Here is a 16708-nt window from a genome sequence, read left to right on the forward strand (position 1 = left end):
ATTTGCTATCAAAGAATAATAATGTGTATATAATTTGAAATAAGAAATAGATTTTGTGATAGGTAATAGTTTCCTTTATTCGATAACAATAGAATTTCTGATAAGAGTCAATAATTTAACTTATCACAAAAGATGTCATAATTTACAAGTTTTTTTTTTCCTCAAAGCGTGTTATTTTATCGCCGACTATCACTGCGATTAAGAAAAGTAAAGGCTAAGTTAAGCATTCAAACACATGATATTAATCGTACTCGAACTTTAAAATATGGTATGTTGAAGTTTTCTAAGTGCAGAATTGATAATACTAAAATTTTTCATTAATAATAGAAAATAAAGTTTTTTGTAAGCCATGCACTTGATATTATTATTTAATCAAATTAAATTTTTTTCTAGCAAGTGCCAAATTTAATAGATTGAATTGGCCTGACAATTGACATAAAATCAAATAAATGTGAAACCCATTCATTATCATTTTTGTTATCACAATACTCGTTTGTTTTTGTTTTTTATCTTTGTATGAAATGTAAATAAAACAACTAAAACCTTTTGTTAATTCACACGTGCAATCAATGAGAACTCAAAGATTGTATTTATCTATGATTTATACTATCATTTCCGTTGACGTGGTCTGTTTCATCAATAATAATAGTAGTAAGGCACAGTCTTATAATACTATTTGTACAAGTGATATTGTATTTTTTATTTGCCTTACTATTGTTCGATTTTAATGAGGAAAGGTATTATTACATGTGGCACCTGCTAAAAATACGAGTAGGTACTAGTAAAAAGACAAACTAGCAAATATTATTATCTTTTTATTGGAGTTGATATTGAATGCCAGACTATCATGATTGGTAAATAAATCGATATATTGTGAAAAAGCACGCGGTAGATGGGCTTTCTCTTTCGAATTGTAGAAAAGAAGCTTTAAAAATATAAGAAAGCAACAAATTATAAAGTCATAAGAATTTATTTTTAAGTTTGCATACGATTTCTTTTGCTTGATTTGCATTTGCATGATTGTGTGTGTGTGTTTTTTTAAGTCAATTTGAGATAAAATAAAAGAAGAAATGTTATGAGAAATTGTATGAGATTTTTTGGAAGAAAATAACAGATAAAGCATAATATTCAATTTGTGTCTTTTTTGAAAAAGTAATTGAACAGATTCAAAAACGTTAGGTACTAAGAACTTCATGTTTCAGGTCTCTGATTGGTCAGCTTTAAAAAAATAAATCTTTCCAATTTAGGCAATTTTATTGAAAAGTTAGCTTTTAAGGCCCTTTATTCCAACGAGACATAAAGCACCAACATTTTTGTGAGGACTAACTGAAAACCATTTGATTTTTGTCAAATTATGCCAGCTACACAATTCGAAGCGAAGTTTTATAGCTATCTCAAACATACAAAACTATAGCTGACATTCAATAATGCATTTAGCTTCACAGTAAGTCTTGGTAATAATTAATCCTTGTTAAACCTAACATAACATGAAGGGAGCTAGAAAAGCAGCAAAATTTAAATTATAGAATTTTATTTATCATACAAGCTATTTTCGATTTTCATTTTAATTTGAAGAAATCGAAGCAAGATGGCTAGAAAGTTTTTTAGCAAGGTAGCTGGAACCGTAAGAATTTGACGTAAGGCTTGTGCTTTTCAACGCTCTTCTCAAAAGCTTGAATTTGTGGGCTTCTTTCAAGCTTCCAGATTTCATGTCGTTGGCGATTGCAATTACTTCTGGGACGCTAATCGTCTTTTGTATGAACTTTTTTTTCATTTTGGCATTCATTGACTTGAAAGCAAATTATTCATTATTTGTTTAACGTGTGGTTTAATTTTTTTACAAAACGCAAATAGCATTAAAGAGCGAAAGAGTAAAAACTTTTTGTTTTATTTTTTTTTTATAATTACATCTCGGTCGGAGAGTGGAGGAAAAGATACAATCATGATCTGTATGGGCTTTACAGCAGCATCGACTTGGTCACAGGGCTGAAAATTCAGCACTTAATATGGCTGGCACATTTGGAGCGTATGAACACCGACGCATCAGCCGAGGAAGACCTAATCTTAAGTAGCGCCCTTAATAGGAGAATAACCTCAACCAACTGAAAGTCGCGGCTGGAAAAAGCTATCCAGGGGCCGAGCTGGCTGCAGCGGCTTGTTGGCTGCCGTCGAGCGCCAGTAAAAACTGGCGAACGTATGGTTACGAACAGTACTGAAGCTTTACTCAGTGCGTCAACCACATTTTTGGAATATCTTTTATAAAACCATAGTATGCTGTGAATTTGATTATTTGCTTATTTGCGGTCTTGAAATAATAATATGCCCCATACAGATACTACAGAAACAATTTATATTCTACGTATTGCATGAAGAATAGAGGAGTTCATTGCTCAACACATTAATGAAAAAACGGAAGAAACAAAAAGTCGTTGTCCTCCAGAAAAAGGACGTTTGATACATTTGGAAACTAAAGAGATAATTCCATACATTGTTTTTAAAAATATGCAACACAACATATCAGCAAAACCGGAGACCTAAAATGCACCCCTATAAGCGCAATAAAAATGATATATTGATAATTTAGACCCAATGGTAAAACTTTCGAATGTAAAAGATTTGTAATTTAGAAAAGTGTTTTGAGTTCACATACTTAAAAAATCACATGTGCCTTCAAATTATCTTCGCATGCTATTTCTGTTGAATCAACATTTTCTGATTATTTTGTACACTTTGTAGTAAGATATTGAGAAAATGGGGATTTTTTGTCTTTTAAAATAATAAAGTTACTTTCTGGTCGGGTAGTTTAGTGTAATTTATTTTATTTATCTAATCACTTGCTCAACCTGTTGTTGGCTGGCTCACTGCAAGATCGAAATGAAATCATATAAACTTTTATCACTAATTGTAAGAATGGAAGATCACACAAATAATATGATTGGCATTTGAACAAACAATAATTATTTTGAAAAAAAAAAACATATTTTCAGAATATTCATTAATTTATTATTGTTTTTTATTGTAAACTGATTCAACCGCCTCCAATTAAAATCCCCCCTATTTGATTATTTACTTCACAACTCGAATGCCGTTTAGTGTGATGTTCTCGTTCTTGTTTTGTTTTTTTGTTCGTTATTTTTGTAATCAATACAGTATCTATCGGATGAATTTATTTGTTTGTCACAACTTCATGGGACTCTTTATTTTGCGTTGGGGGTATTTTGTTGTTTTTTCATTTCTAAAAATATATCAACAAAAATTTCTTTTGTTTAATTCTTGTTTAATCATAATTTGATTTGAGAGGAAAAAAATGATTTTTTTGACAGCCATAGCTACAATAACAATAACTGTGGAGATGAAAATTTCATATATTTGAGTTGAAACACAATTTATGTTCACATTCATGCCATTATTATATAAGTATAAAGAAATTAAGAATTTTGTCAGCCACTATTTGTTTCAACGAAAATTCTGGTTGATTTAAATAATCGACTGTGAAGATTTCAACCAAAATAATTGCATGTGTGTTTACATATTAATTTAACTAAATGAGTAAATTCGGTGGTATCAAAAGAAAAATACCAAGCCAGTGAAAGAGAATAAAATAATGAATCAACGATGAATATTTCGAATAAACAATGACATGAATATGGTTAATCCTATTTTGTTCAGAATCTATATTTAATTTTTTGTAAAAAGAATGCAATACAATGAATATCAACAGAATTAATTTCAGAAAATTTAACAGTGCCATTGTAGTAATCAAGTGCAATTTTATTACCAAGAAGCTGCAAAGATGAGTCCATAGCAAGAAACCATAGCAAGTCAACATGGATCACAATCGATACGGAAAAAAGTCCTTTTACTGATGAAGATTTTTAAAGTTTTAACCCAATAGTCTATAAAAGAAGAGTAGTTTGAAGATCTGTTTAATTTTCCGATGGGGTGGTTGAAGGTGACAACGCAACAATACAATTTTTGATATTATTATATTAGTTTCCAATGGACAAGTACCACGCAGTGCTAACCGAAAGTGGTCCAATCAATCAAAGCATTAAGTACATCATATTTAATAGAAACCAATAGACCACTTTTCGAAAAAATTGCAACACCTCGCAAAATGTTATATGGAAGGTATCCCTTCTAAAACAGGGATCTTGGAAATTATTTAAATATCAATGAAATCAAATTTCAAGCAAATGTATAAATTCGTTTCAGTAAATTAAAAATTTTCGGAATGAAGATGGGAAGGTTCAAAAATTTCGAAACGACCAAAGAACAAGGGTTGTTTTAATTTTTTTCTTGAGAAGTGCGCAGAATTTTACCAGCAACCACCACTACCTTCCATTATAATATCTTAGTTTGGCTGATAACATCATTGTGATACAAAATCATGAATTTTCTTTGACGCATGTGAAATCTCTCTTTTTTAAGATTGTATTAAAAGAAGACATAACACAATCGTCCTTTAACAACGAGGTGGCACTTGAGGACTCTTTATGAACAAATTTCCGGTTACTCAAACTAAATGCACAGTTATCTTCAATGCAAACTAACAATGTGTTCGCAATGTGCCTTCCACTAGTAGGATCCATCATCTAGAACAAGCTTGGCTGATATTCAGAGACGAAGCAAAATTCTGCGATAACTCTACTATAATATAGTAGACTTAGAGAGTTTTCATTGACAATGACATTTCGTACCGTATTTGAAGCAATGAGAACAAGAAATCGTAAATAATCTCAAGTTTGATCAAGCCTTGATGTTAAACTGAAACTAAACAACTGGCTGGCAGTTTTTCTGTGATTGAAAATATAAAGACTTCATCTTAGATTTTTTAGCCAAGTTCTTTCTTGAATTGTTTACTTCGCTAGCAAGTGTTGGAAGCTGAGCCGAGTAAACTTAAGCTGAAGTGAACAAGTTAAGAAGATTTTCACAGCGTGAATGGTTTGAAAACTTTGTTGTTTGAGTTGATTTTTCTGAACTATCAAATGCCAGCAGTGCATATACCTAACAAATAACACTTGACGTATGTATATGTATAAAATACCAAAAATAATTTTCAGCTCTAGTGAGCAGGTAAATATATGTAATATATCTATAAAACGCCGGTTCATGCGTTGATTGTTTTCAAAAACAACTGATAAATCATAAAATTTATAAAAATACATGACAAGCTGACCATCCGCAAACTAGTTGATTGAAACGATCAGGTAAATTACTTGGACCTGTTCTAATTTGCCCAGAGCACAATAGAGAAAACAAAAATAACCATTATACAGTCGATTCCGCTTAAATGAAAATTTCTAAAATTTGTCTAACACAACAAAAGTTAAGTTAAACTATGAAAAAGAACTGAACTCACGAAATGAAATGATTCTATCAAGAAAACATACTGCATATAAACGGATTTGACCGTATTTTGGATCCTTCATTGCTTACGCATGAAAAAGCTACAACATAGACACAATATACTTGCACCATTTATGCTGAAATTAGAAAAAATAAAATCAACTATTCATCTGGGAAGCATTATTTTAGTGCCATCCAACCACTGTGGCTACGCGCTCTACCATCATACATCATTACATATATTGACATACTTTTCAACGCCCGAATTGCCTCTTCTTCAGCCGCACTTTTAACTGTTTTTGCACCTCTGAACGTAAAACGCATCACCACGCCGGCCGTCTATCGTCGCCACCGCACCATGTCGCCGCCAATGACGCGATTATTCTTCATACATTTTATTACGCTTGTTTCGCTTTTGACATTGTGTGCTCGCATATAAATGCCTGGCGCATGCGCGGCACCAGACGATTACTGGTGAAAGAAAAAAATAAACTTACAAAAAAAAAAAACTAACGCTAATGATGCTTACAGTACAGTGAAGCAAGCAATTGAAAACGGTACTTATACGAGAGTCACGTTCACGAATGAAAGACAGAAAAAGAAGAAGTTGAAGAAGGGGGACATACAATAATAATTGTATGTCATCACTTTAGCGTTTTTTCCACAATTCCGCATCAATATTATACAACGAGGCGCGGTAATGATTCACTCGTTCTGGAGAAATGGCATGTTCGTCGTTCGCCGACGACGATAATGTCAAGTTAAGAAAAAAATAGTTTGATTGAATCTATAGTTGCATATAGCTACGACAACTTTGACGTCAGTACATACATAGATTTAAAAGAATATAACGTAATAGTTGTGGCATTTGATGAACAAAGCCGGTTCGAAAAAAAATAAACACACCAAAGAAATTGTTAACTTACTAGCAATCCGGTTTCAACATTAGGTATTAGGATGATCTTAGAGCCATCCATTAATCCATTGTCTTTGAGTGATCCATCCTGTAGTTCTCTGCAAAGGAAATGGTTAAGAAAAAAACGCACATTAGTATTGTCATCAACAGTGAAGATGTTTTTTTAAGGTCGATTAAAATTACATATATACTGAGAATCAAGAATAAACGGTGATCTTTGATTTCATTTTATCGAGTTCTATTGTGCTTTGGGTGAACTGAAATGTATTTTTTAAATCAATTATTTGTATATTAATTTCACATCCACTAAATTTATTAGCCCCAAAAGAACATTTTTATATCTGTATTTGGTTCCTTAAGCTTAAAATTTGTACCATGAATATTTTTGTCATCAGGGAGTCCAAGGCTACAGGATGTGACTAATTTTCAGAGGCACCCTAAATAACTCAATTTTTAGACAAAACACGTCTGCCATGGGTATTTTTGTTATCAGAGAGTCCAGGGTTACAGGATGCGATGAATTTTAAGTGGTTACCCCCAAAGTCTAAAAATGCCTAAAAATGCCATTGGTATTTTTTTTTTGTCATCAGTGATTTTGTGGCGTTGGTTATCACTAAATCGATTTTCAGAAAAATGGTACTTTTGATGCGCTTTTTCTCGACAACGCGTTGCAACGCCCCAATAAATGCAGGCAGACTAAGGTATTTGCCATCACCATAACCCATACAACCAATGACATTCATATGAATCGGTTACGTCTCACGCAAGAAATCTGTTCCCGGCTCTTTGACAATTTCTATCATCGTACACTCTATTTGTCTATGGCTACTTACCATAAGGAGAAATTGCGGCCTTTGGAGCATTTACTTAGAAAAGCCCAATTAGCCTTGATTTACACCGTTTTGATGCCATCACTTAAGTGAACTTAATTGTTTGTAGAATGTTTAAGTGCGGTTCTGGTCAAGGAAGACAAAATATGTGATCAATGATCGTTTCGGGCTTGAGAGAATGTTAGCCTAAACTTAACCTGGTCAGATACCTACGTTGGCAGGAGTGATGCTGAGAGTTTGCTCTTTCCCAATACAACAGTCTTCACGTCAATGGCTGCTATCCTAGTTACCAACTCCCATTCAGCAATGGATTACCCAAAACCTAGTTCATTCACCCAGGACCCAGTGAGCAAGCCTTTTGCACGAAAGGGTACCTGTGGATGTCGCTCAATTTTGGCTATATTACTTGATTAAAGTTGTTCTACCTATGTATTAAACTTTTGCTGCAATAGCCTTGACATGTAGAGACGCTTAATTGTAGAAATCGCCAGCGAGTTCGTTCAGCACAAAACAGGGGTGCAATTTTTTTTACTCAAAAGGATTTCTATAAATATCATTCGCTCATATCCTTATTGAAGTTGCTTGATGCTAGGGCTATTTGAATTTGATTGGAGTTATTGCTAGTACTGTCATATTAAGATGATGAATTTTAACCATCGCCCAAAGTTAGCATTCGTCTACGTGACAGACTGCTGGATCTTGTTAAATTTGAGATCAATTTTGTAAATTTGTTCACGTTTTTTATAGCTTTCTTATTTTAGCAATGGATTTATTTTTCATTTATGTGAACCGTAGTGTACGATCAAAAATATTTGCATTAAGCACGTAATAAATATTTTTTATATTGCATTGAATTAATGAGCCACTCCTATTAACACAAATTAATCGCTTTTACTACTTACTAAAATTTTGTCAAAAAAGTTTCACTGCAAATTCAATCTTTCTACACTCCAGATCAATTGAATAGGTTCAACTTGTTGTTTTGAATACATCCAAGTGGCAGCGTCGATTAGTGCTTAATAGTATTAATTAGCAGTTTGATTCTTATTAACCTCTTCACAAGCAGCATTTAGCAGTAGAACGATGGGACATAAACATATTATGTAAACTATGAGGTCGTTAAATTGTTAAAATCGAATAAAATTTAAATAAGATTTCTCTAAGCACGCAGTAATGCTAACTGCGTGCATTACGCAGCTTAAACAGAAATATTTAATGAAGATATTGCTAAAGAATTTATATTTTAATAATTATTTATATTTAGTATTTAAAGATAAACTTATTGAAGCGATCAAGAGTGTACATCTCTATATGATTTCTCATCAATAAATGATGGTCAAAATCTTTTCTTTGTCTGCCACTTTCAACATGTGGCAAAGTACTTCAATCCAAACCCAACTATTGAATAAACGCCTTCAACCTTCGAAGCCGAAAATAACGAACAAAAAAAAAATAAATAAATACAAAAAAAAACCAAGCCAATGTCGTGAATGCTAATTTTTTGTGTGTTGTATGTAACGTGTGCTTTGCCCTCAGCATGATGATGGCGGAGTGGTTGTTACTTCGTCATCGCGTTGTTTAACATAAAGTAACCAGTTTGTTTTTTTTGTTTCTGCATTTATTTTTTTTTTCTTTATTTGATACTTTTTATGACGAAATTTTCTTTTTATGAAAGTTTATGCCGTACAGGTATATAAGCACGTCACAGCTTGAAGTTATACTTTTTAACCATGGACAAATAATGTGCTCACTGTCTCCACCTTCCTGTTCTGTGGTGGATTTGAGGTTTTGAATTAAATAGCTTAGGCTTTGTTGCCTAATTTTTTTTTGTTTGTCCAAAATTAAACCGATCAAACATTTCAATGTGATGATGATTGAGTGGGTCACTATTATGAAGACAACTGAAAATAATATTTTTTGTATACCTATTTGTTTTAACCTTCGAAATCTACATCTTTAAAGTCTCCATATCAAATTCAATCAAATCGATATACCAACAACAACAACAGTGTGATGGTTAAGAGGTGAAAACATGAATAAGGAAAGTTTCCCTTTCTCATCTGAAAGAAACACGTTACACAGTGCACTGTTTCAAGGTGTATTGGTAAATTAATTCACATTAAGGATTAAGCAACTGTTGAATGTTCAAAATTCACATGCACCCTACGTTAAATTTGTACGAATACAATCCTTTAGTTAAGGTTTTTGGTGATTTTATAGAGAGTCACATATATTAGTAATGGTCAATGTATAAAATTGGGATGTAGGCGATGTGATTAATTCAACCAAACACATAAGTGAAAGTGATAGTCGATAATTCAATTAATTAAAATTACAAAGTTTATCTCACGAATCTATCTTGCGGTGCTGTTGTTTTGAAAATTTAAGTACACTACATCTTTTTTCAAGTCTGCAGGGAGAAGCTTGAAAACACAGTTGTGTGAGTTTTAAGGATTGGCTAAGATTTGTACTTGCAATTTTTGAGGAACATCACTATCACGATGTTGATTTTTAACTAGGTATTGTCAACGGGGACTATTTTCCAAGATAGCACCAGTTTACGTGACAGGTTGCTTTCTTAAGCTTTTCCTAATTTTGAGTATTGCAGGGACTGAGGGGATTTGGTTCAGCAGAATACCCAGTGTGCAAGTCTCTTACTCAAAATGGTTTCTGTGAATTTAACTCTTTGGCATAATTGATGTTAAGTTATGTTAGAGTCATTGAGTTTTGTTTAGGAAAATTATTATTTATTTTATCAGAGTGATCGCTTAGGTCGTCTAGGAACTGACCTCCGAAAGCTTGATGTTTGGATTGGGATGAAGCTGGGCAGTGTCTTGGAATCTTTTTATATTCCGCAGGTACTGTGTTATTGATGCCTGTAAGCATCATTTCACCCAGAACATATAGTATGCTGTTTTCTTGAGTCAACTCAAATTCAAATAGAAGTTTTTTGTGTGACATGAAACCTCTTATGAAATGATTCCAAATCCACGTGTTGGTGGTTTTCAATAAAACACAAAAGTGTTGCATCATGTTATCTAAAGTAATGTATTGTGACCACAAAATACGGTTTAAACAACTTAATTTAATTACAAAGTAACATTAGAAAGTTAATTTTAATCAGATTTAAATTAAAAAGATTATGAATAATACTAAACTTATGTAAAATATGTACATAAATATGTATAATCCAACAACCAAATTTGATTTCTTTTTTGTTTGTGTATAAATATTTGTTTCAATTATAATAATCCGATTGAATATAGATTTTTTTAACAACTTTTAAATTAGCTAAAATATGCAAAATATTAACTATTTGACAATGCATATACATACATACATATTTTATTAATTTAGCATTGACCCTATTATGATTGTAATCTTTAAAAAAAAATTAAAATCCCACCAGTTTGATTGTATTATATAAAAAAAAGACCATTACTAATAAAAGTAATACAAAAATTAAAATTTTTTTATGTTCCAATAAATTTTATAAATGATTGAAACAAGTTGAAGTTTTTTTTGGATTACTGATTGCTAATATGTATAACCAAACTATTGACAAAATCAATGAGTTTGAAAATCTTAATTTATTGATGTTATGCTCGTGTCGATAGTAGCATCTGCTTTAGATGCTAAAAGGTATTTACAATTTACATGCTTTGAATTGTAGGTGGAAAACTTAATTTTGAAGCTAAATTTCGGAAATGACAAACAAAACAAAATAATATCTAGTTATAGTTTTTGCTCCTTTGGCCTTGGCGGTTATATTTTTTTATTTCGTTTAATTTTAGTCTCCAGATTATTCTAGTATTTTATTTATTATTTCAGGCGGTAGCGTTGTATCCCGAGGCGTAAATTTTATTTTGAAGTTTGAGAACAGAGAAAATTCAGCCCAACAAGTACGTAGATTCCTCCAACATAGTCAACTCATTTCGAACTGTATCAATTTTTTCAAAGAAATTTATTCGCAATCATGTGAATCAGCTGTTTTTCTTTATTTGAATAACCGGATTGAACCTATGTTACCCAAAATTTTCTTTTTTATGAATCAGCTGTTTTTTTTTTCGGGAACCGCATTTCCAGTCAATATTTCTTATCTACATATCAAGAATTCTTAACAGATGTCAGTTTGGTTACACATACATAGTCCTTCTCATCCCAAGCATGAATGTACAATGAAAATATTCTTGATAAATATTTCGGTATTTTCTGTTATTATGGAACTAACAAATTTAAAGAATATCTTACTCAGCCTTATTCCGATCCACGTGAAAGCACATTTGAACTAGTTCAAAATTGAGCTATGTTTTAACTTCAACCTTTGCACATCTGCAAATGATGTTTTGGCGACAGCTGTTACTTACACATTTGTGATAGTGATTTTTTTTAGTCTATCACGATCTGGACTAAAGATTCACGAGCCTAGGAATAAAATTCCAATTTCCAAAGAGAGGAAATTTAGTCATCGACATGTACATATAGTATTTTCTAATTATGCAAGGGTGTCTCAGATACACTCAAAAAACATATCGTCCCTGTCTTAGAAAATCGGCATAACTTAAAAATCCAAATTCTTCAGAAAAAAGTTTTAAGTTTTAAATTTCTCCCCTCTTCCTGTAAGAATAGGTTCAAGGAATCCCTTGACCACTTCCAAACAGTCGCATAGATGATCAATAGCATTCAAAACAGGGGTGATATTTGGAGGTTTTAAAAGCAGCTTAGCAACCATTTACTAAAGAAGTCCGAATTTTGCTTGGAGCCATTATCTGCATGAAAGATAAACGATTCATCTTAATGTAATATTTGACACTGTGGCGGAGGTTGCTCTTTAGAATGTCTAAATAAACAAAACAATTCATTCTTACCTCAATGAAGACTAAGTTACCCATACGCCATACTAGAAGTTAGCATGCACCAGTATATCTTTTCGGAGACCAAATAAATGACAAGCCAGTCCAGCATTCCTATCTACTATGGATACACTGAATTTAACAGGCATCCATTTAGAACAAACATATTTTGTGTAATTTGCTCTTGTTTATGTTAAACAGATACATTTTTATATAAAAAACCTTATTAAATAAAACATCTTAAGTTTAAAGAAATTAAAACCGTTACATGAACAAACTGAGCGTATATCCAAGAGAACAAATAAAAGCATTTTACGTTTTGGTTACAATACAAAAAATTTCTAAGTACATAAAAAAAGACATCTAAAACTACAATACAAATTCACAAGAATTATTTATTTAAGCCGAGTCAGTAAGGTCGGTTTAAATTATTTCCAATTTAATTCAATTTTTCATTTCTTTGTTTACATAAAAATGCTTTGGAAGAACCTGCCACCAACTTCATTTCAACTGTTGCTCAAAATAAAAATATTTATTCGCTTAAATGTACATAATATATACTCTATTGTTGCACACTATGCACACCTGTACCCATCTGGATTTAGGCTGACAACAAAGCAAAAGGTGAACTTCTTTCTTGCACGAAACAAATACAAAAACAAAATGTATGTATGTATATGCACGCAATTCAAACAAAACATATTACATATTCGCCAACGTATGGGAATATGAGAATAAAGTATAATTTTTATTTACGTTAACCTGGCATTTCTACCTGTTATGAACAAAATGATGATGATTGTTTTTTTTTTTCTTTAGTTTGTTTCCTTAGTTGTTCCCTATGTTCCAAAACAAAACAAAGTAAAAAAAAAAAAAAACACTTTCTTAATAAAAAGTAAAAGGATCTGATCCGATTGAAGAAAAAAAAATTAATTCCAAATACGAAAAGGGGACAACACAATGCATAGGCTCATTCATATAGTAACTCGGACCAAGATACGCATCTGGTATATGGTATGACACTGCCATCAAGGATTTTTCACCCCTTTTTCCTGGCAACACTTTATTGATCCATAGAAAAACACTACATCAAGCTTAGTTTTTTAGATATGTGTATATATGTATATGTATATTTTGAGGAAAGAGCATCGATGTTGATTCAGGTAATTGCGAGGGCGTGTAGTGTATAGTTGAGAAGGGCTGTGGCACATACACACATAGTACACACAGCATATCAAACACAGAATCCTCCCTAAATAACTCTCGTTCGTGGTTGTGGTATATTTGGCTGGTCATACAGCCAAGCAGATAACGGCAAAGCGTTAGAATATTTGATGTTAAAAATTGACCAAAAAATTAAAAATAGCGTCTTCAAGCTTAAAAATATTGATTTTTTAGCTTAAAGTTGTTTCTATTGGTCAAAACCTTGTATAAAGTTTTCGAATTTTTCTAATTGGAAATATGAACAGTGTTAAACTGTAGTGCTAGGGTTCTGGATATCAAAAACACTCCACTACAGTCGAAAGCTCAAGGTTAAATGTTTTTGGTTTCACATGACTTTCAATCATAAAGTTCTGCTGAGACGTACTAACTTGGAATATTTGATTTGGATTCTTCCTTATATTCTTTAAGTGAAAATTCAAAATTGACCCATACAAACGATAGGTGATAGATACATATTTAAAACATTTACTATTGCTCTTGACCAACGACGAACGTTTTATCGGAATTTTCAGACAAAAAAAGCTTGGAGCTTTTTGCCAGTCAAACAATTCAATTGTAAGACTTGCCCTTCAACTAATTCTCAGCAGTTTAACCTCGAGTCCAGAGAGATTCTTTCTTCAGCTGCACTGCACGAACGTTGAACGCCTTACGGTCCTCTTTTTCCTTTTAATTTCAAAACTTAGAACTTTAAAACTAATGTACATCGGTATCTCCTATCAAATTCGGCTCTATTTTCCTAATCCTTCTACTGTGTTTATCGTTTAAAGGGAAAACTACCCTTTGAGGGCTTATAAAAACAGGACCAAAAACAAGTAACATTTTATATACAAGAAAGATTGTCCATTCGATCATCTAGCTGAATGTTATATTCTATTGCTCATTTTTATCATACAATTTTAAACAACTTTGGTCAACTTTTTAAGCAAAAAGTTCCCATGTGAGATGAAATTTAAAAATATATATATATTGATTAACTCTCTTAATGAAGAGAAATTTTTGCGTGGCGTTACATTTTAAATAAATGCAGATATGTACGTATAATATACTCATATTACACCAAGAAGAAATCCAATCAATTGAAATGTATGTATACATAACTACACTGCAGCGTCTCTAAGGAAGTTTTTTTTTTTATTTTTGTTGAAAATAATCTTAAATGCAACAAAGTATTTTTGGTTTAAAAAAAAAATATGAAGCAAGAATAAAATCGATACAATGAACTCTATAGTTACAAGAAATTCTCATTTTCAAAAACAATTCGTTGTTATGCAGAAAATTGTGGCATCGATTCTATATTTTTCACCCAACCAACGTTTGTTATGTTAACGATTTTAGATTCGTTGGCATGTTAATCATTTGTTGCTAGGCCATACCATAACCATTTATGGGACAAAACATTGAATCTTAACTTTGTCAAACGTGTAACTTAGGATATATTATGTAAATATGTACATATCTTCTAAAATAAGAAGTGATAGGAAATTTATGATAATTCATCTCAAATTAAAATACTCATGAGATGAATTGTGGGAACTTGGTTTTGTTTTTTTTATTTTAATTCCAAAGTAAAACCCAAATTCTATTCTTAATGAACCAAAAACAACAATACAGGAATAGCAAAGTATGTAAACAAAAAACATTTGCAATAAGGAAATATTTTATTAAATAAAAACACAACTTTGACTTTGAAATAAACAAAATATTTTTTAATTGTATTTTAAATACAATTGACAACTCATAAGGAACTTCTTATAGCCCGTAATCTATTGTGTAAATAAACAATTAAGTTCTCATTATTTTAGTATCTATTGAACCAAATTATTTTTTATTGCATTTTTATTAGTTTCCGCGATTTTGGATCTAACATTCTCGCATTCTATGATTTGGTTTTACTTTTTATATTTTTAATTGCAATCAAAGAATTAGGAAAAATTATCCAACCGTTAAATAGATTAAATTAATTTCATAATAATCATTAATTTCCATTATTTTGTTTTACCAGATATTGAGTACGATCTCAAGACGCCTTGTCTTCAAATTTTTAAATCTTAAAATTAAAAAAAGGAGACGCTGCAAATTGCGCCAACTACAAAGATAATTATAAGTTCCCTTAAACTCGCATAATACAATTTTGGCAGTATTTTGTGTCTTGTATCTTAATGAAGTACTTTTGTACTTAAAATGCATTTATATCCCAGATTAGGTAAATCGAAATTACAAAATAGATGAGAATAGCAATGTTTGAGTCAAAGGCAGGAGTGATCTCAGCCCCTGCTGTTTTTTCAGTATCAACTTAAAAACTATACATTTCGATACAATAAAAAAGAAACGAGAATAAAACTAAATTCTAACGCAAAAGTCTGTCTCTAAAAAGCGTGATTAAAAATGAAAAATCTGACAAAATTGTTCGTTAGCGATTTCGTTCTTGCATTTGATTTTTTGATTTACTTCAGGAATATTCTAGGTTTTTGCTTCGACAGTCAGTATCATTTCATAACTCTGTAGAATGAAAGAAGTTACTCTATGCTTGAAGAGTATTTGGAAACAATGAAAACCTATTTAGAATGCACTCCCAAAGAGCACATTTCTTGCAAAATGAAGTACATACATACATATCTAAAGAAGCTTCTGTATCTGCGCAAGATTATGCAAAGATAGCTTGAGATTTGCAAGCAACTTCCACAGTAGAAGTTAATATTTGGTGCGAAACGAAGTGTGGCAGAGATTATTTAACATAATCAAGCATTTCACATCGAATTCACCATCAATCTCACTTCCTACTCTGATCTCAGATTATTCTTTATAAATTGACTGACTCAGCAAACTCCTGACAAGAATTGATAATTAATAAGTAATTGGGCTTTTATTGGTCAACTTATTTCAAATAATTAAAAACGTGTACTAGAACATCTTCGTTTGAAGCAAGGTAACAAATTAATTTTTTACGTTAAGTTCGGTTAAAGCATCGTCAGTAGCCTTAGCGAAGTCAAGTGACAACCAAACCCAGAGCAGCAATTTGACCACGTTAGACATTTTTACGAACATTATAAAAACAGTTTCCTAAAAAAAATATCGGCCAATCTTTTCTTGAGACACAACATAAAAAAATAAATGAAATCATTTTCCATAAAAATAATGATGGGAATTTTCATTCCTTCTAATAAATTAAGATTTTTGCTCATTGTACCTATGTATTTTATTTTCAAAGCGAAAATTCCAATTGTATAAAATTATTTTATCAATGCAAATTCTAAATTTTGAACCAAACTTGTTAGTGACGGAGGGGTGTGCCAAGTCTACCTTTGAACACTGTTAGTTCAAAAGATGAGAAAGACAAATATTTTGCGATTTGATCCTATGAGTCGTGGGTAAAATTTGACTAAAAAAAACTTAAATGTAAAACGAGAATATACGATAAGCACATGACGTACATATATAAGGCGAGGGGAAATCAAAACAATTGCAGTAAATTTGGAAAGAGCAATATCACATCCCGGAAACCGGAAATATTGACGATATACATTTTCTGCAAATTA

At 31.7% G+C, this 16708-nt stretch overlaps 1 protein-coding gene across 1 annotated transcript in view; it reads right to left on the reverse strand.

Moving 5' to 3' along the window:
* The window catches only part of LOC129908348 (midnolin homolog), a 33549-nt gene that overhangs the window by 8338 nt on the left and 8503 nt on the right, over nucleotides 1-16708 (reverse strand). The window contains exon 2 of the mRNA XM_055984776.1: nucleotides 6276-6363. Coding sequence (XP_055840751.1) covers nucleotides 6276-6363 — 88 coding nt within the window. The remainder of the gene's footprint in view (nucleotides 1-6275; nucleotides 6364-16708) is intronic.

The sequence above is a fragment of the Episyrphus balteatus genome, chromosome 2, assembly GCF_945859705.1.
Source record: "Episyrphus balteatus chromosome 2, idEpiBalt1.1, whole genome shotgun sequence".
NCBI lineage: Eukaryota > Metazoa > Arthropoda > Insecta > Diptera > Syrphidae > Episyrphus > Episyrphus balteatus.